Here is a 26,507-nt window from a genome sequence, read left to right as displayed (position 1 = left end):
CATCTCTGATTTACACTTGGTATTCTAAAATAATTAATGATATCACTGACAGTATATTTTTAGTACATGCTTTTTTTATCATTTCACAGAAAATCATCTTAGACATGAGAAATGTAAAGAGAACACCATAGGGATACAGATATGAAAGTGAATTTTGGTCCTTGATTTATTCTCTAACCCAAAGGCCCTACTTACGGTACCTTCAGAAAAGAAATACGGATCTTCTCCAACAAAGCAAAAAGATGTTCTTCCATGTTTAGTATACTTTACACATCTGAAAGTTGCTGTTTATATATTCATTGCTTTGCCAATAAAAGGCTTCATAACTGTTTTGTTTTGTTTTCCTAAACTGATCTACTACTAATTTATTATACAAGACTATTTCAAACATCTACTGAGTCCATATTTTTACAGGAAATAACAGAGAAACTGACATGCCACAGAAATTGAGACTATGTGTATGAACTCCATGCAACTTTCCGCCTCCATGGTAGGAACCTTAGCTACATCCGTGCAATTCCTCAGTTTATCTCCCTGGATAAGTTGTCCCTTGCACTCTAGGAACATGACCACATGTTGTCATTTTGAAATCTGGCTTCTCCATTATTTTTTCTTTATCCTGTCATTTTAAATGTCTAACTTGCTACAAACTCCTTTCCTTCATGGTTTCTAAACAAGTTTACTTCTCTTTCAGATTAAACCGTCACCCCTTGGCCTTTGACACTGTCCCATTCCTCCCTTTCACATTTATGTTCATGAAAAACAAGAGTCTACACCCATACCCATACACCCATATTATTAGTCTACACCCACTGTATCCCTTTCATTGCTCAAAACTTTGATATCTGCCCCAGGATTCTACTAAAGCTGGTGTTATGAATGGCACAGTGTGATCCTAAGTGTCAGTCTCAAAAGCCTCATTTTAATTGGCCTCTTTGGGTGATATGAAAAGGCTATACTCCCTTATAGGATTCTCACCCTTCGGCTTTCAGGACACCACATTTACTCTTACTATTCTTCTGTTCTTTTCCCTTCAGTGTGATTCCTAATCTTTCACATCATGATGCACAGGGAAAGGGACGATGCTGTAGGGCACACTGGGATGAACATATGAGAATGCCCATGGTTGGAAAAGATGGGAACAACTAGGCCCTCTCTGACTCCCCTGAAGGTCAAAGGTCACTTTTTCAGCAATCTTGTAGTCTATTTACAACATAACAGTTATCTATCTCTACCCTATGTGGCTACTCTTGAATTTCTGACATCTAAAACTCACCAGGTCAAGGGTCAACTTGATATATATATATATTTTCCCCTTAAACTTGCTTCTCATCCTATTATTCTTTTGGGGGGAATGGTAATATCCTCCACCATATGACCTGGATACCGTCCTTGACTTTTGTCTTCTATCATCACACTCCCAAACACTTTGAAATCTTTCTTGTCTGTGTCTTACTGATCTTACCTATAGACTCTAAAATAAGAATTTAGCTTTTATTCCATTAGGGTTTACCTGCTTTGTCTCATGATATTTCCATAAGTTGCTTTGATAAGAATATAATGAATATCATATAGAATATCCAAGAAGTCTTCACGGGTCACGGTTCTACTGATTCGAGGGTCATCACCATAATATTTCCATTCTTTCTGTTAATAAGAAGAGAAACCACTTTGATGAAACTAAATGCGAAACCACTGGCATCCTTGCACCAAACTAATAACCTTACCTCTGTCATTTCAATCTCGTGCCTTGTCAATTGGCCAATTAGAGGAGCAGCCATATGCCTGATGATAATTCTAGCATGAGTAGGAGTCCCACCTCGAATTATAACTTGAGGATTATAGGTGGAGAAACCTGTCTCTTCCCGAGCCTCAAAATAGATCGCATACTTGAGTTTGCCTCCATAGGCCGTCAACTGATGGAATAAAATAAGGAATGATGAGTTAGATGATGCCCCCCATGGCATGATTCCAAAAGTATATTTTCTTTTGTTCTCATATGCCTTTGAGGTTCTTGTCGTTTACCTTCTTGCCTTCAAATTGTTCTGGAAGTTTCCAGTAAAAGGGTTCCAGGTGGAGCTCCTGTCTCACCAGATCCATATGTGCAACAGTCTCCGGATGTTGAAAAACGATGCCTTTGGTGGTAGTATGCTGCAGAGCCTCGTCCACCAGGGGCAGGATGGTCTGCTCAGGCTTCAGAGTCACCTGCACGGGAATTGAAACACAGCGGGGGGCTGAGTTCACATCTCGTGGGCACTCCTGTAAGACTAGGTAATGGACTTGCGTGTCTACCTACAGCCCCTTTCTCCTTCCGAGGAGGTGTTCCGACCCCAAACTAAACTCGTGCAGAGCGAGCCAGCAGGATGGGGGTGAATCTTTCAGCCTTGTTTGCATAGGGAAAACTACAACATCTGTGAGAATTGGTCATTTACACTAATAAGAAGTAGAACTTAAAAGTGGGAGGCATTAAGGAAAAAATAGGGTAAACATGAAAATGCTGCCACCCTAAAAGTCAATGATCCTCTAAGGCCAGGTAGCGTGAATGTGCAGCAAGTTCTGGTTTCCATCACTGCCTTAGCGCATACCCACATTCATGCTCCGGTGCCCTCACTCGGAATGCGGCTTCCTTCCATCCCAAAACATAATGCTTCTTTTACAACGTTTCCCTTTCTTACTTGGCATCTATTTCCTTATCAACAATAAATGAACTATTTTTTTGGAAGATAAAAAAGCATTTACTCCAACTGTCGAAGGCCACACGGCCCCAGTTCTAAATGCGCGCAGGGGAAAAGGTTACTTAAATGCTTTACCATTGCCTCCTATCCCTCGTGCCTGGCTGAAAGACACCAGCAAGAACTAACAGTAAACCATTACGTGGCTCAGCGGTTTCTTACTCACCTGCGTACGGATCAGCCCTTTGGCTTCAGAGCACTGGGTAGTGGCGCCGAAGCAATAGCAGCTGCTGCAGCCAAGTGGGTTCTTGGCATCTAGTCCAAACTTGCCTGGCTGGCACCTGTCACAGCGCACACCTTCTACATGCACCTGAAGAGGAGGAGAGTTCCTCAGGGTCCATAATGAAGTTGTGAGAGAAATGCACTTGAGAATGAATAATGCTTCTTTTTAATTGAGCAAAAAGGAACGCTGAGTGTTAGACTCACATCGCAAATGGCAGTTGTGGTTAATTTCATTGTTAGGATTTCCTAAGTCTAAAACAGGCTCTATTTATACACAAATGCATTGCAAAGGATACCATATATGGTTTTTAAAACCTAAGTAGCACATTTCCTAATATCCACTGTGAACAATACAAAAGAGTCATGAAAATTTCAAAAGCAAAATAGAAACACTGATTCCTAGACAGGGGTGTGACACAAAGTTGTAAAACACAGGCAGGGTGTTACAATATAGGTTCATATAATTATCATGATATGATGTATATACACACATACAATGCATATTAAATATAGTATATAATCATAACACGTAATAATGTAGCATTGGACTTTGTGTTTTGTCTGGGGCAAAATGGTCTGCCACTTTCTGAAATTCTGGAGACTATTTTAATAATCACACCCTGGATTTTATTTTCCTATTTCCTCTGTTCCTCTTTGCATAGACTTTTTCTTGAAAAGATACCTCTGACACAGTCTTAACTGTATTTACCCTGGGATTGATTTTTCAGATCTGTCTAAGGGGGAAAAAAATCCCTCTTATCCTTTTTAATTGGCTGTTTTTCTACATCATTTAACAATATTAATGAGAGCTGAATCTTGCATGCAGTCGCTGTTTGTTATGTCAGTGTTTTTATGTGATGAAATTTTACCGAACTTCCATAGCAGTAAATATATCTTTTCAGTGTACAGTGATTGTGGGTTAATTTGAAGAGAAATGGTTTTTTATAAGCCCTATTATCTAGCTGTGATTTTTCTCTGATGATGCTTAAGAGAACTGTCATTTTTTTTTCCTTCCCAAATTACTCCTTTTTAAGCAAAGCAAATATGTAAAGAAAAATTGAACTTTACCATTAAAAATATATCGTCTCTATCAACTAGAATAGAAGTTGGGTTTTGGTTGAAAAGAAGTTCTTTAAATTTTTTTTTCCAACGTTTATTTATTTTTGGGACAGAGAGAGACAGAGCATGAACGGGGGAGGGGCAGAGAGAGAGGGAGACACAGAATCGGAAACAGGCTCCAGGCTCTGAGCCATCAGCCCAGAGCCTGACGCGGGGCTCGAACTCATGGACCGCGAGATCGTGACCTGGCTGAAGTCGGACGCTTAACCGACTGCGCCACCCAGGTGCCCCTAAAAAGAAGTTCTTAAAGAGAACTTATTATGCCAATATGTGTATGTGTATGCCAATGAACATATATGAATAAAAACTGTGCCTAGTAATGAATTTTTGTTTATTTGTTTAATGCCGTGAAGTCCATGAATAACGGAGACTGAAGTTAAAATTAAGCAATGGAAATAGAATCCAGGGAAATCTTTCCTTACCGTATGTCAGCAGCACATACCTTACAGGTGCATTGCCCTGTCTGATCCATACAGGAGCACTTTTTAGTCTCTGAATCGCAGGTCCTTTCATCAGTACCCGGCAGGAAGCACTCGCAGGGGCTGCAGTGAGGGAAGTTCCAGTGACCTCGATTGCACTCTGTACATTTTGCACCAGAGAATTTGGGATGACAGTTGCATTGGCCTGTGTTTGTATTGCATTGGAAATCCAAGGATCCTACTGCGCTGCAGTTACAAGCCTATGGAGGAGATAAAAACAGCAACCATTAACACCATTTCATGGGAAATATCTTAAAATTTTAATTCGAATGTTTCTCTGCTTCCATTAAATACATATTAATCATGTGTCTGTTATATGCTTTGTACTGTTCTAGTTTAGTCACTTGGGAAACATCAGTGAACATAACATTAAAATCGTTTCCTGCATTTACTAAAACAGATGACTGTTCAGAAAACATAATCCTATCGAATAAGAAATAAAATGTGTTTGTTTCTGTCTTTTTTTTTGTGGCAAGGAAGAGGAGTTAGGTATGGGTTTCCTTCAACCGCTTTCTGTTTCAAAGAGTGAAGTTTAGACAAAGTCATTCTACCTTATCATCTCATTTTTACAGAATTAAAGTTGTAAAGAGACTTATCTCACAGTCTAACAGAAGGAGACAAGTGAGTATATATATAACAGCATGAAATAAGAATTACATAATAGAAGTGCAGAAGTCTCTGAGAACATACAGACTCCCAAACCAGATTTGGGGAAGCTGAGAGGACTCAGGCAAGTGACATCTAGAATGCACTTTTCTGACATTTAGTTTTGCAAATGAGCCTGATTTGAGGGGCTTTGCTGCTAACCTATTTTCTTCTTCCTTGGCATGCATAAGCTTGTTCTCTTTATTTAGGTAATTCAAAGTTTTGCTAGAATTTTTAAAAGTTTGAGTCTTTTTTATTAATTTACTGGAATCTGTTAAAGTTCTTTTAGTTTGAGAACAAAATTATTTTTGATTGAAATTTTTAGTTCTGTTCTATTTTTTTTAAGTTTATTTATTTATTTTTGAGAGAGAGAGAGAGAGAGAGAGAGAGAGAGAGAGAGAGAGAGAGAGGGAGAGAGAGAGAGAGAGATTAGAATCTGAAGCAGGTTTCAGGCTCCAAGCTGTCAGCACAGAGCCTGACATGGGGCTCAAACTCATGAGCAGTGAGATCATGACCTGAGCTGAAGTCGGAAGCTAAACCGACCGAGCCATCCAGGTGCCCCTAGTTCTGTTCTAATTTACCAATTTTCTTCTTCAGAATCACCTGCAATTCTTAAAGTATACCACTTGTGTCTGTTTGCAAAATCTGTAATATTAGGACCTAATATTTTCTGTAGTTTTCTATTTGCCTCTCAAATTTGTTGACCATTTTATAGTGCCCATTTTACATAGTGAAAATTCTCTCCTATGTATATGCCACCAATGCATTTTTAATTACACTATTGCTTTTTTAGCTGAGTTTCCATAATTTATTTCATCTCACTCACCTTCAATTTCTACTCATCCATGTGTCTTTTCGTCTTACATTCTTTTCAGGCTTTCTGCTCTTGATTTACAGAGCTCATATCTCATTGCAATTTAATGAAAAAGCCAAGCAGGCTTCTAAAATGCCATTAGGAGCTTGGAATAAGTCATTTTCAGAGATCAGCAGTGCCAATGACCAAAGTACCGTCTCTGAGCTCTCAGTTCCCTCTTCCTTACCCTGCTTTATGATACTGTAGTTAGACCCTGTAGACATTTCTCCGTGGTTAGGTAGCAGAAGTTTAGGCCTAGTCAACAGTGGGCCCGAGAGAGACCTAATAAGGCCCCAGTGGAGGGAAGACACTTCTGTCCTGGGTTCTGGTTCTTCATCACTATTGTCATGATTACTATTTTACTATTTGGCATCGGAGCCCGGTAGCCCAGAAAGAACTTCATTTGGGCCTTCAGGCCCAAAAGGGACTTTCTCCCCATAGGCAACTTTCTGAGTAGCTTTAGTCTGCACATATGCTCTGAATGTGACCAATAGCTCCGGCCTGCTCACTACCTGCAACAGCGGTGGACAGCTTCTATAGACCAGTACTTACCCGCAAACTCTGTTCACCCTCACTCAGCCTAGAAATAGTAGCTTCACTTTTGTACCTGCTACTTCAGGACCCCATATATCTCTTCTTATCCTTTTTTAGGAACTAATGACCTATTACCAGTTAACAATTCTTTATATTCTATTTTCCCTGTTGAAATAACTTGTGGTTTCTGTCTTATAAGCGGGTCCTGACTTGGTACCCATGTGGGTGCCACCTCTCGTTGTGTCTGAGTCTTCCCTCACACAGTGTTTGTACGTCATCGATGACCCGATTCTTTTTGGTGCTGTTTTATTATCCTTCTTAGATCTGTAGCTCTATGCAGACTTATACGCATTGCAACTTGCCAAATTCCCAGATCCAAGTCTAGGTGGATATTCCTTTGCGTTTCCTACACTTTCATTGCTCAGCTTAATTCTTATGTCCACCACTACTGGGGACACTCCTGCCCCTGCTCCTGCCCGTAGCAGTTTACTTAGGAGACGACTCTTTCTAGGATGTGATATATAATCACCAGCTTCTTCAATCATCTTTCCTGTCCAAATGTTTGGTGAAGTATCTTTGCAGATTCTGACACTGAAATAATCACCAGGCCTCCTTTGGGGTTAATCTCTGTGATTAAGTTTTTTTCTGACTTCTTTGTTATCCAGAAAAAAAAATCCTACTAAAAGTTATTTGAAGCCTAAAGATCCAAAATGCGATTATTTATTATATAATAAATGTAGACATAGTTTCCTAAGAATAGAATAAACCCACTGCTGTCACTCCACCGAAGTCATCTTTATAGAACATCAGATTTAGAATGTGATTTCAAAACAAGGATAATTAACTTTGACTTCAATGATTTTTTTTGGCTCACTTAATAAAATGGGCCATAATTAGAAACAGAAAATTATGATACGTTATGGAAACTGCAGTCATGTAATAAATTTTAAAAGGTCTTATGAGACATTCTTATCCTTTAACTAAAACATGAAGTGTCTGCTACCCCATTTGTTATATAATACCAAAGCACTAATTCTTAAAGATTAGATGACTACACAAGCAGACACGGGGCCTTTCCAAATCAGGAAGTTTATTCCGGAAGTTATAGTGGAGACTAAAAGGGACCATTAACCATATGTTTGGATAGTACTATGGCCAACATCACACTTAAATCATAATTAGATGTAATGTTTATTTAGCAATAGAGGATTTATGCACTATTCCCCTGCTAGTGAAAGATGGCTGGCTTTGTATTCTACTTCACTGAAAGCTCAAATGATGTGTGTCCTCACACCTCAACACAGAGAAATTATGCATGACACAAAGAAAGGGAAGCCGTAAATCTCAAATCACTGTTCATTTAGATTATAATCATCCAAAGTTTTTCGGTGGTAGAATACATGCTCATAAATATTTGTGAGGACTCTATGTATTTTTTTGTGATTGTTCATAATGATGAAGTGTGTAGCTATTCAGAAATGTAGATTTTTAACAGTGGTTCAAAGTAATAAAACATTTTCAACCAACTCCAATAAACATAATGTTTATCCAACAACCAGTAAAAATAACAGTATCAAACATAGAACTACAATTTTTTTTCTAAGGAAACTTGGTTTATATTCCATCCTGATTTGTATCCACATTAGGCATCAGCTTTAATTTCGGAAGATTATTAGAGCTTGGCCACATTGCAGTATTTTGTGAATAGAATAGAACCCTCTTAAGTTTACTTATGGCTTATTCATGAGTCCAAGGGATGGGGCAGATGCTTGGATTAAAGGTGAAAATGAAAAAGTCAGTCACCAAAACTTATAACACTGTTCATACTTACAAAAAACTTTGGAACTCTTGAGAAATTTTGTTTTGTTTCTAAAAATGTAGTTCAAACTTAATAGTGCCATTGGCAATAGAAAAATGAGTGTCCTGTCTAGTTTTTAATTTAATTTAAAATTTAATTTAATTTAAATTAAAATTTAATTTAATCTAATAATATAGGTAATTGAAGTCATGTATCTATATTTCCTTGAACAATCACCAATACTCCTGTTTGCCTCTAGATTATGTATTCTGGACCAGTGTATTCAAATGTTTTATCATATATGTAGAGATGATTAGACCTTGCATGTGTGCTAAATCAGTGGAAAAAAACAGTTTACATCACTATAGTATACCACCATGGAGTCAAACAGGTCACACTTGGTCATGACGTTCCAATAATCTCCAACCCAATGTGACCAATTAGAACAACTCTCATTAACATAAAAAATGCCCTTATTTGCCGCTCTTAATGGACACAGGCCAGCCCTAATCCTATTTGACCTGTGTTACATTTGACACACAAAAAATATTTCTTCTCTTTAAACAGTCTCTTAGTTGTTTTTAAATTTTTTTTTGACATTTATTCATTATTGAAAGATAGAGAGAGACAGAGCATGAACAGGGGAGGGTCAGAGAGAGAGGGAGACACAGAATCCAAAGCAGGCTCCAGGCTCCGAGCTGTCAGCACAGAACCCAATGCGGGGCTCTAACCCATGAATCACGAGATCATGACCTGAGCCAAAGTCAGACGCCCAACTGACTGAGCCACCCAGGAGACCCCAGTCTCTTAGTTTTTAAAGCACTCACTTGGTTTATCTTCTGTCTTTTAAGCTGCTAACCGACAAAACCAAAAACTAAAAAATGAAAAATAAGAAACAACTATTTTTAGACCGAATGCCAGGAAGCACAGTACTGTGATTTCTGAGAGAAGAAAAGCAAAGAAGTATATAAAGGAAGTTTCTAGGCTGCAACCCATAAAAGAAGAACCCAAATGAAGCCCTGCACTATAACTGGGTTGAGAAACATAGAGTATAGAGATGCTGAGACAGAATTTATTGGGCCAATAAAATACGTGTCTAAAGAATGAGAAAGTCGGGGTGCCTGGGTGGCTCAGTTGTTTAAGCATCTGATTCTTGATGTCAGCTCAGGTCATGATCTCATGGTTCACAAGATTGAGGCCCCCACATGGGGCTCTGCACTAACAACACAGATCCTGCTTGGGATTCTCTCTCCCTCTCTCTCTTCCTCTTCCCCATGCACACACTCTCTCTGCCTCTCTCTCAAAAAAAAAAAAAAAACAACTTAAAAAAATAAATTTATGGGCACCTGGGTGGCTCAGTAGGTTAAGCATCTGACTTTGGCTCAAGTCACGGTCTAATAGTTCACAAGTTCACGCCCCGTGTGGGACTCTGTGCTGCTATCTCAGAGCTTGGAGCCTGCTTCAGATTCTGTGAGTGTCTCTCTCTCTGCCCCTGCCCTTCCCTGCACATGCTCTGCCTCTGTCGCTCAAAAATAAATATAAAAAAAATTTAAAAAATTTAAAAATGAGAAAGTTATATACAGAGAGAATTCTAGAAATCTGCAGAAGTGTCCCCTTGAGTCTTTGGCTGAGTACTGATCTGTGTATGCATGGGATAAAATTCTGTGTGGCTGAGGAAAAAAAAAAAAGAAAAAAAAAACACTGAAAAGGCATGAGCTTAAAAATTCCTAAATTCACATAAAGCTTGAAATAATTCATACCCCCAACAGCCAGAGTGGAAATACACAGTAATGCACCAGGTAGCGTTCTCAATGCACTTAGCCCTTTAGTAGTGACGCTAAATGATCCCTGGATTAAAGGGTGCTCTAGATCCTCCCTAAAAACAAAACGAAACAACAAAACAACAAAAACCCCAAACACTTAAAAACAAGTATCAAACAGATCCAAGTGATTAGTGAGTAATTAACCTGTTTGCCAAGATAAAGATTAATATTCCTTAAAAGAATACAACAAAACCAACGTGAAAAAATGAAAAATGTACAACAATGATCTGGCATCCACATCGAAATGATCAGGCATGGAGAGAAACATAACCAGGAGAAAAGTCAACCATTAAGAATACTATTGAAATAAAAGAAATGGTGGAATTAGCAGACAATTACACTGCAAAAGCTAATATTTATATTATAAATATTCTCAAGAATAAATGGAAATGTGAATATAATGAGGAGAGAAATGACAGCTATAAAAAAATCCAACCAGAAATTTTAAAGATGAAAAGATGAAAAATTTGAAATGAAAAATTATTATGTAACCAACTGGATTAAGAATAGATTAGACACTGTAGAAAAAAAATCAGTAAATTTAGACACTTAATAATAGAAACTATCAAAAATAAAGAATAGAGAAAAAATAAGAATGAAAGAACAAACAGAATCTCAGTCAACTGTGGAAAAATATCAAGCAGACCAACATATACATGAGTTCCATGAGGAGACAATGAGGATAAAGAAGAGAAAAATATTTGAAGATATACTGGCTGGAAGATTTCCAAATTTAATAAAAACTCTGGTCCCACAGATCTAACAGGTCCAACTTACCATATGAGAAGTAAACAAGAAAACCACAAAAAGACAGCATAATCAAATTGCTGAAAACCAGGACTTAAAAAAAATTGTTTAATGTTTATTTATTTCTGAGAGAGAGACAGAGCATGAGTGGGGGAGGGGTAGAGAGAGAGGGAGACACAGAATCAGAAGCAGGCTCCAGGCTCTGAGCTGTTAGCACAGAGTCCGATGCGGGACTCGAACTCACGGACCATGAGATCATGACCAGAGCTGAAGTTGGTCACTCAACCGCCTGAGCCACCCAGGCGCCCCTGAAAACCAGGACTTTTATATCTAGAAAAAATATCTTTGAAAAATGAAGGAAAAACGCAGTTTTTGAACATATAAAATTGAAAGAATCATTGAGAGCAGACCTTACCAGAAATAATAATAGTCATAATTAGGGATGTAGTTAATGGAAGCACTAACATGATATGAAACAGAATTTGGCTGTACACAAAGTAACAGAGAGCACAGGAATTGACACATGTATAGAAAACAGAAAAGCAGCATTTTTGCCTTTTAAAAAGAAAATTGACTATGTATGTATGTATGTATGTATGTATGTATGTATGTATGTATTTTTGAGGGTTTTTTTATGTTTATTTTTGAGAGAATACAAGTGGGGAAGGGGCAGACAGAGGGGGACAGAGGTTATGAAGTGGGCTCTGTGCTACAGGCTGACAGCAGCCAGCCTGATGTGAGGCTCGAACTCATGAAATGAGAGAGTGTGGCTTGAGCCAAAGTTGAACACTCAACCTACTGAGCCGCCCAGGTGCCCCCATTAACTATTTAAATCAAAATCACCATAGGGCGCCTGGGTGGCTCACTAGGTTGAGCATCCAACTTTGGCTCAGGTCATGAGCTCTGTGTTAGGCTCTATGCTGACATCTCAGAGCCTGGAACCTGCTTCAGATTCTGTGTCTCCCCCTCTGTTGTACCTCCCTTATCCCCCCCCCCCAAAATAAAATAAACATTAAAAAAATTTAAATCAGAATCATAAGATTATATTGTAGGATATATAATACATAGAAGTAAGGTGTATGACAACAATAATTTAAAGGACAAGAAAAGAAGTAACAAAAAGGGTAAGCAGGAATTAGAGGTTTACTCTTGTAAGGTTTCTACACTAAATTTAAAGTATATAATATTATTTTAAGATACATTATGAAAAGTTAAGATGTTGAGCTATTAAAATATTAAGTTAATATCTATCTCTAGGCGATGACAAAAAACATAAAATATAGTTAATAAGTCAAAAGTGAAGATAAAATGTAATTATAAAAATTACTCAATCCAAAATAAGACAAGAAGAAAAAAGAAAGCAAGAACAGGTGGGGCAAAGCAAACAGGAAAATGTAGACTTAACTCCATCATATGGATAATTACATTAAATGGAAATGTTCCAATTAAGATTATATCAATAACAAAGATTTAAATATATGCTATCTAAAAGAGACACATTAAAATATTTAAAAAAAGATGGAATAAATGACAGTGTGGAGAAATGTATACCACATAAATACCAATCAAAAGAAGGATGGAACTCTGGCTATATGATTATCAGAAAAAGTATTCTTTTTTCACAAGAAATATTACCCAGGATAAAAGGGACGCTTCATATTGATAAGGGCATCAACTTTTCAAAAAGACATAATCATCCTAAATGAGTATATGCCTAATATTAGCACTTCAAAATACATGAATCAAAACCTGAGAGAACTGAAAGAGAAATAGATAAATCATAATTATAGTTAAACACCCTCAGTTATTGATAGAATATGCACACATAAAAATCACTAAGGATAACTGGCTTGTATAGATTTCACCCAATAATAATAGAATACAAGATGCTTTCATGTACATTAATCAAATGCACACTGTTACGAGACATAATTCCAATCTCTATAAATTCAAAAGGACTGAAATAAAACGCATTATGTTCTGAGACCAATACAGAACTAAATTAGATGTCAATAGCAGAAAGATATCTTTAAAACCCCCAAATATATGATGATCATACAACATATTTCTGAACAGTGAGTAAAAATAAGTAGTAAAATAAATAAGAATATTTTAAGGGTGAAAATTTAAACAATATATCAAAATGTGAGGTATGCAACTAAATTAGTGCCTGGAAGGAAACTTAATATATTTGTTGAATATATATTGAAGCTACCAAAAAGTAACTGGAATAAATTTTAATTTAAAATAAAATGCTTATATTAGTAAAGAAGAGAGATCTCAAGTCAATGACCTAAGTTTTCAGTTTAAGAAACTTGGAAAACAAGAGAAAACTAAACTCAAAGTAAACAAAAGAATGTTTATTTCGTACAGTTATCAAATTTATTGGTTACAGTTGCTCATATTATTTCATATTATTATTTTAGTGTATGCAGGATCTTCATGATGTCCCTTCCTTTATTCTTGACTTTGATTATTTCTTTCATCTTTTTTTTTCTTGATCAGTCTTCTTAGAGTATCATCAACTTTATTAATAATTGCAGAAAACCAGTTTCTGACATCATTGGCTTTTCTCTATTTTTATTTTATATTTCATTGATTATGCAAACTCCTCAGAAACTATGAGAAAGGAATACTTCCCAATCTATTTCATGAGGGTAGCAGTACCCCAATAACAAAACCAGACAATAACACTGTAAGAAAAAACAAACTATGAACTAACAGTCCTTATGAACAGACCCAGAGATCATTAACAAAATGCTAACAAACATAATCTAAAATAATTTAAAGTAGATAATCGCTCATGATCAAGCAGGATTTATCTAAGGATTGTGAAGGTGGACCAACATTTGAAAATCAATTAATATGATTCACCACATTAGCAGCTGAAAATGAAAAATTATATTACCATCTCCATAGATGCAGAAAATGCTTTTGACAAAACTGGACGTATATTCTTGATAAAAGTTCTTAATAAACTAGGAATATGAGGAACATCTTTAAACTGATAAAGAGCGTTTGATGAAGAACTTTTGTAAACATTATTCTTTTTTTTTTTTTTTAATTTTTTTTTTCAATGTTTTTATTTTATTTTTGGGACAGAGAGAGACAGAGCATGAACGGGGGAGGGGCAGAGAGAGAGGGAGACACAGAATCGGAAACAGGCTCCAGGCTCTGAGCCGTCAGCCCAGAGCCCGACGCGGGGCTCGAACTCCCGGACCGCGAGATCGTGACCTGGCTGAAGTCGGCCGCTTAACCGACTGCGCCACCCAGGCGCCCCTTGTAAACATTATTCTTAATTGTAAAAGACTTAATCCTTTCTACTTAACATAAGGAATAAGGCAGGGATATTTGCTCCCACCACTACAAATCAACATTTTACTGCAATAGGCAAAGAAAATGAAATAAAAGTTACATGGGCTGGAAGAGAAGAAGTAAAACTCAATTTGCAGATGGTATTATTGTCTACATAGAAAATCCTAGTGAAGTTACCAAAAAATAGCTAGAATAAACTTCTAGCAGGGTGTCAATATAGAAAGTTAATGAATGGGGTGCATGGCTGGCTTAGTCGGTAGAGCATGCAACACTTGATTGTGGGGTTGTGAGTTCAAGCTCCAAGTTGGGCATAGAGGCTACTAAAAAATATATAGAAATATAGTCTATTAAAAAAATAAAAGTAATTGTATAAAAATAATTGCATTTTCTGTTCTGGCAACAGTTGGAAACTGAAGTGAAATAAATAATAACATTTGTGTAAAAAAATATAGAACACAATGATAAATGTAATAAAATGTACAAGACTTGCCCACCAAAAACTATAAAATGCTGTTGAGAAAAAAAAATTACAAAGAAAAGTAAATGAAAACTTATGTCATATTGATACACTGGAAGATCTAATATTCTTAAAATGTCAATTTTCCCCAAATTGACCTGTAGATTCAGTATAATCCCCATCAAAGTCTAGAAGGCTTTTGGTAAAGAAATTGAGAAGCTGATTTAAAAATTTATATGAAAATGCAAAGGATCTAACGTGTGCAAAAGGTATTCGAAATGAACGACAGTTGGAGAGTTTATACCACCCAATTTCATGCTCTGCTAGAAAGCTACAGTGATCAAGACAGTACAGTGTCAGTACAAGGACAGATAGACCAATGAAACAGAATAGAGTTCAGAAATGTATGTGCACATATAGTGCCAGGTTATTTTGACAAAGGAACTAAAGTAATTCAATGAGGAAGAAGAATAATCTTTTCAGAAAAGATGTTGGAAAAATTGGATATCCATTAAAAGGTGAACTTTGACCCTTACCTCAAACCATATAGAAAAATTAATATTGAAAATGCAATGTGGACCTAAATGTAAAATCCAAAACTATAAAACTTCTTGAGGAAAACATAGGAGAGATGTCTCTAGATCTTGACTTAAGCCAATGTGCATTTCTTAGAAAATAAAAAGCATGACCCATGAAACAAAAGGATAATAAACTAGTCTTTATAAAAATTAGGTGAAGATACCACAGCAGAAGTAAAACACAAGCTGTATACTGGGAGAAAATGGTTACAGAACATAAATATATTAAAGGACTGTTATCTAGAATACATAAAGAACTCTTACAACACATTACTGAGAAAATTAACAACCCCAAATAGAAAAGATTCGTACAGACACTTTGCAAGAAGATATACAAATGGGAAATAAATAAATAAGATTATTCCCAATATCACTGGACATTAAAGAAAGGCAAGGATATAAATAAACATCCAACTGAATGCTTAAAATTAAAGAGTCAAAATCCCAAATGTTGGTAAGGATGTGGAGTATTCTTGTGATGAAAAATGAAAACATAGGTCTACACCCATGCTTTTGACTTATAGACTAATGTTCATAGCAAAATTATTCATAATAGCACCACACTAGAAGTAACCCCAATGCCCATTAAATAGTAAATAAATTGAAAAGTCATTGCACATCATCCAATGTAAAATTATTAAACAATTAAAAATAACAAACTACTCATATACAACAGTGTGGTTGAATCACAAAAGCATTATACTGCATAAAGGAAGCTGGGCCAAGAATAATTCCCCCAAACAAATAAACAAACAAAACCCAAACAATAACATGTAGTATGAATTGATTTCTATGAATTTGTGGAACTGACATTACTATAGTGATAGAAGGAGAAACAATAGTTTCCTGGTGCGACTAAGTGGGGGAAGGGAAGCCAACTACAAGAAGGCATCAGGGTGGTTATACAACTGTAATCATTGGTCAAAACTCAACACTTTATTTTATTTTGTTTAAATTTGTTTAATGTTTATTTTTGAGAGAGAGAGAGAGAGAGAGAGAGAGAGAGAGAGAACACCAGCAGAGGTGGGGCAGAGAGAGAGGGAGACCCAGAATCTGAGTCAGGCTCCAGGCTCTGACCTGTCAGCACAGAGCCCAACTCGGGGTTTGAACCCATGAGCCATGGGAACATGACCAGCTGAAGTCAGACACTTAACCGACTGAGCCTTTCAGGCACCCAAAACTCAACACTTTAGATAGAGTAATTGCATTTTATTTAGTTAATACCTCACAAAAAGCTGAAAAAAAAAAAACCCGCAAAAAACCCTGTGGACTTATCACCTTTCCTACTTGAATTTGAGTCACCTATAATCCCTCTAGCAGTAAATACTCTCATTTAATTTCCTACAAAGCAAAACCCAGGACTCATCCTTAAGACTTCTCTCTTATCCTCCAAAACTATGAGTGCACCAAGCCATACAGCAGTGAGAATTCTGTAACATAGCCTACTCCCTGCATCTTCGTGGAGGCTCATTGGCTGGGTCCAAGCTTCTGTTCTCTCTCGTCAATATTTCTGCAACAGCTGTATCTGTTACCTTTAACTCTGATGCTGGATAGATTTCTTGAAATGTAAATCTAGTCATGCCACGTTCTAAGGTACACTCGTGGGAAAAATGAGGATTTTTTCAAGCTAAAGGTTGTCAATATGACTCCCCAGAATCCTTTCAAATGCTTCTTGAAAACTGAAACCTAGTCCTAATTTAGGGGCAATTCCTATAGATTTTTGGCAAATTCCTTTAATTAGTTCCTAATTTTTTGTATTTTGCAGATAATATTTCATTGTGTCTAGGTATGAAGTTATTGCCTGTTTCTGGTTTTACGTTTTCCTTTTTTTTTTTGTAGGTATAATGAATAAAGATACATAAATGTGTACTTACTTCATATTTCCCAGAAGTAAAATGAAATGTAAGATACTGATCAGTATCTGCAATCACTCTATACTGTTAGTTCTATATTGTTTTATAAGGTAATATTGGCTTTTGAAATTCCCAACTATAAAGCTTTCACAAAATAAAAAAAAGTTTTGAAACATTCATTACCAGAGAAAATTAAGCAATTAACTCACCTTACAACCAGTGGTGATGCTGTGGCCCCAGGTGTTAGGTGCACATTTAGAACATTTTTCTCCAATGGTATTGGGAGGGCAAATGCACTGACCAGTCTTTGGGTCACAATTATTACCCAGATGGGAACAATCACAAGCTTCACAAGTAAAAGGGAAAAAAAATAGTAAAACAGTAAAAATTTGATAGGAAGTGCTGAGTTTATTTCTCTTGTTTTATTTTCCATATTATGGTTAAAGATCCTTGAAAGTGAAAACTGACCTCATTCATCTTTTATATCACAGAAAAGTGTTTCTCACAGAGATGATCAATAAATTTATGTTGTATTTCATTTAATGATTTCAAAAGGTAAAATATTTTTAGTTTTCAACTAAGTTTAAAGAAACAAGTGGTATATCAGATTCTATGCTAACCATATCTAGATACTATAAAGTTTAAAATTTTGTTTCTATAGTTATTTCAAGTGCATAACTAAATTTTCTATCCTGTGTAGATTAATATTTCTTTCCTGTTGATGACTGTGATTTATAATAAAAACCAGTAATTAACAGGCTTCTTAAATTCAGTATATCATGTATGTAGTTTAATAGTCACACATCAGGACATTTCAGTTTTGCAAAAATTAAAAATAACTGACTTATGTGACCCTGTGTGTGTGTGCACATACGTGTGTGTATGAAGGTATTTTTGAGGTTTCTTTACCACCTGCTTTGTTCTTTTCAATAGATTTTTCATTTTCTTAGCTATGATATGATATATGAAGAATGAAAATATCTCTATCCACTGCACTTTCTCAAAGAATACAAAAATAAGATTTGAAAAAGAAAAAAAAAAGAGACTTCAGAAGAGCTTCAAAGTCATCTAAGATGAGGACTGTCCACTACTGATTAGCTATAGTTGACTCAGCTACTGACTCAGCACTGAGTATATTTCAGTGGAGTGTTTCCAGCTGAAGTGTAAGCAAGGAAGAAACACCACCAAGTATTCAGATTCAAACAGAAGACTAATGTTACAAGAAATCTTTCAATTGGTAATATGATGATGAAATCTTTAAATGAAATATATTTAGAATATTTGATTAAGTTCAGTTTTTAAGGGATTGCAATTATCATTGCCTACAGCATACCAGCTGTGAAGAACGTTTAGCATAATATTTGACATCAATGCCAAATAAATTTTACCTGTTGTTTTTGTTTTTATTGCCGTTGATAATTTGAAGTCAAAGGATTTATTTTATACATACCTTCATTAAGAAGAGAAACAGTTCATATTATGTTCAAATTTATGTGCTAAAAAAATGTCTTGGGACAGTTCAAATTGTTACTTGCAGATAGAAATTCTCTAAGCAGTTCTTCCATGGGATCATAAAACTGAGTAGGGAGAAGACCTGAATAATTAGCTAGTTTTCCCCTACCCAAACGGAATGTTTACCACAATTCAGAATACTAATAAACATTGCTAATAATAATAACAATGATAAACACTTACCTGGTGTCTATGTGCCAGGCAGTATTCTAAATATTTTAGAGCCATTAACTCAACTAATTCTTACAAAAACCCAGTGAGACAGATACCATTCTTAAGTTAATAGACAAATTTTGCAGAGAGACAGCAAGACCAGGTCATATAACTAGTTGCCCGTGGAGCCACTAAACTGATCCAAGCTATTTGGTGAAGTTATACCCTCAACCATAATGCTATCCTGCCTGTTTGGGACTGATTTTTGTCTGTTTCTCTGGATTTGAATGCTACTAAGTCTGCATTTCTAATGTTATCATCATTGCATAATTTTAAATAATGTTGTTTGTCTTATTTATAGTTTCCGGTAGTGAATATACTTGAGTGTATAGCACCATTTTATTAATTCACATTAAGTGAACTGTTAGTAAGAATTGGATTTAAAGAACAGTATATTTTAAAATCCAGCTTTACATGTTTTAGTGTATATAGATGATGACTCAGGGATCACATACAGATTCTTAGAAGATGTACAATAACATTCAGAATAACAGAATGGCTTATCTTTGCAATAAAAAGTATATATTGAAATTGGTTGAGAATATCTATAAGATACTCATTTTTAAAATAATTGGAAATATTACTCCTGCCACTACTTACATACATTTGCAACAATAGTCAATAATAATGTCTTAAAATCTTATCACATATTTATCATGGTACCAAGAGTAAAGGAGTATCATCAGTGTTAAATAAGTGAATTTAATAAGCAAAGGTGATACTCAACCTAGTGAATGTTGGGATAAGGGTCAATTCCAAATTAGTAGCATATAAATCAAGGTAATGTTCAATCTTCATTTTCATTTGTAGTATGCTAATTCCTATTTTCTTACTTCATGATTTGTGGGAAGAATATGAGAATATTGCTTGAGAGAAATCATGGCTAGAAACCTTCTTGTATTTCCCCAAGAACTAGCAAATACCTAGTGCTAATCTGTTTCTTTCTGGGAACATCATAGTTTTCGAGGCACATGAAAGTAGATGAAAAGATATTTTTTGTACTAGAAAAAGATATTAACTTCTCTGATCCTTGTACCAATTTTGCACTAGGAAAAGAGAAAGTTGAACTGTATTAACTTGGGAGTGAAGTTTAAGCTTAGAGAACACTGGCAAAAGAAAAATTGAACATTTGACTTTCAAGCTACAGGAGCCCTTGAGTGACTGACGGGCTGACTGGCGGTCACAGACAGGAAGGGACACAGCAGAATTGAGATCTGCTGATGGATTTTTTATGGAGTATTTGCAAGCAGTTATTTACAGTGCAGTGTTTCACCCTGCAATGTATTCCATTTGTTAGTTTATTTAAAATAAGCATACTTTACTTACTCAGTTAAATATTTTGGATCATATATTTGTTGTCAAGGTGCCCTTCCTTTAAATCTCCGGGAACCTGCAAGAATGAACTCCTACCGCTGCAAAAATGCTAAAACCAGAGAATGAATGTGTAGGGCTTAGTCTTATTTACAGACCTGTGCAGCCTCCTTCTTGGAAGTTGAAATAGCCGTGAGCACAGCGGTCACATTTCTTTCCTGCTACTCCAGGTTGGCACCAACATTGACCACTCTCTTCACAGTCAAATGACTTAGACCCGAAGGAATTGCAATTGCAGGGAACACACCCCCTTCCGGATTGTAGGCCGAAGGTTTCAGGCTGGCATAGAAAAAGAAAGAGAAAAATTAAATTTAAATCAATTAATTCATTATGAAACAAGATGCACAATGCCAAAAGAGGAGGCAGGAAAGAGAAACCAATGGGTTATCAAGGTTCATCACTGATGTTATGACAATGAGGTTGTAACTTCATCTAATGGACCTTTTCTACGATATCCAAAAAGAAGAGTTCAATTACTTTAAAATTTTATCAGAATTAATGGTAGAACTAGGGCATGATCCTTTTGTCTGTTTTATATTCACCAGCCTGTTCCTATGCTTCCCAAGATTTTAACAGTGATGTGGAACTAAGCTATGGGTGTTACTAATATTTTAATTTAAAAATTTACTTGCTTCATTCCTAATAATTTGAATTGATTGCTTTGAAATCTTATGAACTCCTTCTACTTGTTAAACATGTTTTCAATGTTATTGACCAGATGCCTACAGTTAAAATAGATGTTTTTCCTTTAATATTTGATCTAATTTTTGTCATCTCTCCATAAATACTTCTGATCATTATTCTAGGGCTCACATTATAAATTTAACTTACAGGTTTATGCCTATGCTGACAAAATAATTGGTTTACAAACATATAGTTTCTTGGGTTTCATTTTAACAACTGAAATTGATTCGCGAGAACACACATCAAAGCACCAGATTAGATAGATGAAGGGAAACTTTTATTCTCTGATGAGTTATTCCTAGGCATATCTTTCATCTGTTTACAACAAATAACTTTCTATGATCGGTTTTCATTACTATCTTTGGTTTGAAATACACGTTATATGACCTAAGAGGGCCTATTTTAGAAAGTGTGGATAAATTAAAAATTACCTCTACTAGAAAAATGAAAAGCGCATATCCTACTTAAAGCACATCAAGGTTGTATTTTAAAATATGAAGTATGTCACATTATTATGATATTTTAATCTGAAAAATTAGTCTCAGTAATTACTTCTTTGTAAAAATAATTCCTATTTTAGAATATTAGACTTAATCGTTACTTTCTGGTAGGAATAAATCTTGCTATTTAATACAAGCCACACAAAGAGAAATGAATAAGGCTTATTACATATTTTCACCATTGTTAACAGTATGAAAAATAGTTCTAGAAAACAAAATCACACTGAAAATTAATCTCTTAATATGACTATAGCTAAGAACAGTGTTGGTTTTTAAATATAAAAGGGGTCGATTGAGTTCGATAATCATTTAATCTTTGGATTTACTGCTGACTTTATTTTTATTTCTGGTTCAAATTCAGATTTGACCATATTATTAAAGAAGAAAGTGTCTTGTGTTTATTGTACACCTGAAACTAATATAACACTGTATGTTAACAACACTGCAATCAATATAAAATAAAAAATACAATAAATAAAACAAAAAAGGAGGAAGGGAAGATTAAAACATATGATATTTTTATTCATAAAAAATTAGCTATAAAATTCTAGATACCTGACCTAAAGAAATAAACAGAAATTCGGAAAATGATTAAAGTATGAGCATGCCCATTACAGTATTATTTATGAGAGTAACTGCAGAGGTACTTAAATGTTTAATGTTAGAAAAAAAAAGTTGAATAAATCAAATTAGGATACATTCATGCTATGAAATAATATTCAATCATTAAAATCCTGTTTTGAAGCAGTTTTAATGATAGGAATATACTTAAGATATAGCATTATGCAAAATTTCAAAAATCAGGATACAAAATCATATATACACTATGACCCCAATTATATACCTATAATGACACACATACTGCCCCTCAGACACAAATAGAAACATGTATACATAGAAAAAAGACTAGAACAAACTATATTAGTTTTTGAAAGTCTGAATCATAGATGTATTTGAATTTCTTATGCAAAGTATTTTGCATTTATTTCCTAAATTTTCTTGACTTAGAAATATGAATCAGAGACAGTACTTCAAATTCATCTTTATTTCCTAAATTTTTCTTCACTTGGCATATGTATATCTTTAATGGATATATCGATATAGTATTACATGAACTTCCAAATCATAGTTAGTAAGAAAATTCCAAAGTTCATTATGTAAAAAAATATGTACAAAAAAAATCTCTCTGTCATACATTTCAAATATTTAAATAATGTAGTTTTAAAGAATTGAGTAATACCAAAACAAATAGTAACAAACTTCACTAACAAAATTTTACTAAATTTGATGTACAAAATTTTATTTCAGAGGCTAGGGAAAATCTCTGTGGTAAGCAAATTCAAGAAGGAGATGTTCCCAGTCTGTAATCAAGATTAATGAGGTAAAACAAACATGGGAGACAGTCCTTATCCAGTGTCGCTGGAAAGCTTGATAATCTGTAAATTATTTTCACTTGGGATGATAATAACAACAGCACTTATGTATTGTGCTTGCTGCGTGCTAAGCACTGTTTTAAAGCTCTTTACAAATATGAATTCATTGAATCTTCAAGACAATCCTGGGAGATAGCTATTACCATCACCTTTATACTGAGTGGGAAACCAAAGGACAGAAAGGTCAAGCAATTTGCCTAAGGTCACCAGCTACCCAACTGTAGAGTCAGGGTTCCAAGTCAGGCAGCCTGGCTCCAGAGTCTGAGCTCTCTACTCTCACACATACTGTCTCAGGGGAAAAATGGTCTCAGGACAAAACACCACCTTGTACAACAGTGCTGTAGGGTATGTAGGAAAAGGCCATGAATGAGAGAATTTCTGCTAAATTTATATTTTGGAGACATTTTGATCAGTCTTTATCCCTTTCTTTTACTTTAAATATACGTATCTGTTTTTGAAAAACAATCTTTAAAGGTTTCTTCATCTAATAACAACAATGGCAACAACAGTAATGATACCTAGAATTTGCTAAGAACTCTCCAGATGCGTGCCTTATGTACTGTTCCCATGACAATCCAGAGCCCGCCACGGAGGTGCCCGGGCAGGTCTCCCTGCGAGAGAGGGAATCTGCAGCAAGTTGGCTGATTGACATCCTCCGGTTTCCACTCTTGTGGATCCACCGGAGGAACCCACACCAGGTCATGCTTCTCCAGGTCAAAGACTGATTACAATAAAGTCCAACATTCTTTCTGCCCAATCCAGGATTCCTCAAACGGAAAACTGGTGCTCGGGCACTTCCGTTTGGCCTGACAAGCATTTGGCATTTTGGCAAAATGCACAGAATGAGGCTTTTCTGCTCGATCTTTCCTTCCCTTTCCCCTTTCACATCAGTCAGGCCTGCACTACGGCAGGAGGCTCCCTGTATACTATGCTCTCTTCTCCTTCAACTTTCATAGGCATTTCCCCCAGTCAATCTCTTCATATTTGCTTCTTGGAGGATCCAGGCTGTTAGATACCCTATGAAGCGGGTCCTCTGACAGATGAAGAAGGTGTATTACAGAAAGACTTAAGGAACTGTCATAGCTAGGAAGTGGTGAGGCTGGGATTTGACCCGAGGCAGACCAATACCAGAACTAATTTTCTTTTTTTTTCACTATAAATTTTTTTAATGTTTATTTATTTTTGAGAAAGAGACAGAGACAGACTGCAAGTGGGGAAGGTGCAGAGAGAGAGGGAGACACAGAATCTGAAGCAGGCTCCAGCCTCTGAGCCATCAGCATAGAGCCCGATGCGGGGCTCAAACTCATGAACCACAAGATGATTATGACTTGAGCCAGCTGGATGCTTAATCCTCTGAGCCACCCAGGTACCCCAGAACTAATTTTCTTAAAATGCCAATAAAGAGGGACGCCTGAGTGGCTCAGTTGGTTGAGCGTCTAACTTCGGCTCAGGTCATGATCTCGTGGTTGATGGGCTCGAGCCCCACGTCGGGCTCTGTGCTGACAGCTCAGAGCCTGGAGCCTGCTTCAGATTCTGTGTCTCCCTCTCTCTGCCCTTCCGCCAACCATGATCTGTCTCTCTCTGTCTCAAAAATAAAATAAACATTAAAAATTGTTTTCAAAAATGCCAATAAAGAGCCTAGAATAATGCATTCTTTCTTTTTTTTCTTTTCTACTCTGTTACTTTTTACTTTACTCTCACTTTCTTCTATCCCTTCCCTGCTCCTCCCCACCAGGCTGTGATTCCACACTGGTAAGTCTTATTTCCTGTCAGTCTGCAACATGGCCCAGCACCTATTCTTCTCTCTTTCCTCCTCCTCTCTCTTCCCTTCCTCCCTTTTGCTCTTACTGCCAGTATTTTTCTTTTGTCTACTAAGATGGGGGACTAAACTTCTGTAGTAGAAAACATGCTTCCTTACTTAGTGTATGTGGTATACATGCAGTGTGAGAGTGTGTGACTTGTATATACGGGCAAGCTTATGATGTGGCAAAGTAACAAAGCCATCCATTTTGATGAAATGTGAACAACACGTCAGATCAATGGGCTGGATTTTCTTGGGAAAGCCACTTTCTTTGCTAGATTTGTTCATTCACAGAAGTGAGTCTGTTCGGAGGTCTGAAATTCCTTCCACCTGTAAGATCACAGCTTTCTACAAATAAACTTCTACATATCCATGGGCAACTGAAACTTTTATGAATCTATGAACTTGAACATACTTTTAAAAATACACAAACAGGGGACACCTGGGGGGTGCTCAGTTGGTTAAGCGCCCAACTTCAGTTCAGGTCATGATCTCAAGGGTTTGTGAGTCCGAACCCCACGTGGGGTTCTGTGCTGACAGCTCAGAGCCTGGAGCGCATCTTGGATTCTGTGTCTCCCTCTCTCTCTGCCCCTCCCCTGCTTGTACTCTGTCTCTGGCTCTCAGAAAGTGAATAAATGTTAAAAAAAATATTTTAAAAAATTAAAAAAAATACACGGACAGCTATTTTCAAAAGGCAAAGCTTTAAGCAGGAATGGTCTAGTGTTTACATTTGCAATTGTGCACACCGAGCAACCGTTATTTGGTAAAAATGCCATCGGGAAAGGTCAGCGGCAGCACACGGAACACAGCATGCGGAGGCATGAGCCATGCAGCGCCTCTGGGATTACCGGAGCTGGGGGCCGATAGGCTCCCCGAGGGCACCCGCTGGAGCTGCTGAAACCCCACCTCTGAGGAGGCCCCAGCACCCGGTGCACTCTCTGTGACTGCTCCTCCTGTCGGTGCACCTGCCTGCTGAGGTTGCAGTGTCTCCCTACGAAGCCAGATTTACATGCACATCTTCCTGTAATATCACACTGTGGTGTCACAGAACCAACGAGACTGCAGTCACATAACACACAGAAGTGCTTCTCTGGATCCCACCACATATCGGGCTTTAAAAGCCAACAGAAAAAGAAAACAAAGAAAACAAAGAAACAAAAGAGCATTTGGTATTATTCAAGAGATAGAGGCAGAAGGTATTTCCAAACTTAGTACAGAAAGGCCAGTTTGCCATCTGAGAAATGCTCGTTCGGTTTAAGTCTTTATAACCCAAAATACATTTTTATAAGAAGTAGGTAGTGCAAATCCATCACTCTCGTGGAGGAATCTCAAGGGGTTTGCCATACTGAAGGCAGGGCAAAACGTTCAGGAACGGACAGCAACATGTTGTGAATTTTGTTTCATTTTACAAAAATGGTGTATATAAAACTATGTTGATTAGCTTCTCTACTGAAAACTTTTCTGAAGTAGAATGCTCCCTGTAACTAACTTGTCAACGATAGAACCAGAACAAAGTGTTTGCTAAAAACAAAGGGTGTGACACATTTCATTCTGCCAACAATATAAAAGCAAAGAGTATTTTACTCACTGCAGATTGAGATTAAATTTATAGCTTCTTTGTTTCAGAAACATCTGAATTACAGTAAATATTATACAAATTTGCTGCCAAGGAAATATAGGTTGAAGGCCAAATGCTAGTGCACAGCAAATTTTGTTCTATTTTGGAAAAACTCTCCAATGATCACAGTGATTGTACATGTAGGATTGTATAATCCTGAACTCCTCTTTCAATATACTCATATGTATGTCGTTGAAAGCTAATGAACATTTTCAAGGAG

General features: G+C 36.4%; 1 protein-coding gene across 8 annotated transcripts in view; it reads right to left on the bottom strand.

Moving 5' to 3' along the window:
* The window catches only part of LAMA2 (laminin subunit alpha 2), a 614,828-nt gene that overhangs the window by 208,242 nt on the left and 380,079 nt on the right, over positions 1 to 26,507 (bottom strand). For 5 of the 8 annotated variants that reach the window (XM_045499528.1, XM_045499531.1, XM_045499530.1 and 2 more), the window contains 8 exons: positions 25,518 to 25,781; positions 20,350 to 20,530; positions 17,365 to 17,501; positions 4,516 to 4,752; positions 2,899 to 3,042; positions 2,026 to 2,205; positions 1,728 to 1,916; positions 1,514 to 1,647 (listed from right to left, as the gene is read on the bottom strand). In XM_045499528.1, the coding sequence (XP_045355484.1) occupies positions 1,514 to 1,647; positions 1,728 to 1,916; positions 2,026 to 2,205; positions 2,899 to 3,042; positions 4,516 to 4,752; positions 17,365 to 17,501; positions 20,350 to 20,530; positions 25,518 to 25,781 (1,466 nt within the window). The remainder of the gene's footprint in view (positions 1 to 1,513; positions 1,648 to 1,727; positions 1,917 to 2,025; positions 2,206 to 2,898; positions 3,043 to 4,515; positions 4,753 to 17,364; positions 17,502 to 20,349; positions 20,531 to 25,517; positions 25,782 to 26,507) is intronic. The other 3 variants (XM_045499534.1, XM_045499535.1, XM_045499536.1) reach the window with 1 other exon arrangement.

Source organism: Leopardus geoffroyi, chromosome B2 (assembly GCF_018350155.1).
Source record: "Leopardus geoffroyi isolate Oge1 chromosome B2, O.geoffroyi_Oge1_pat1.0, whole genome shotgun sequence".
In the NCBI taxonomy this organism is placed as follows: domain Eukaryota; kingdom Metazoa; phylum Chordata; class Mammalia; order Carnivora; family Felidae; genus Leopardus; species Leopardus geoffroyi.
Note: the sequence above shows the minus strand (reverse complement) of the source record. Positions and strands in the feature narration are given on the sequence as shown.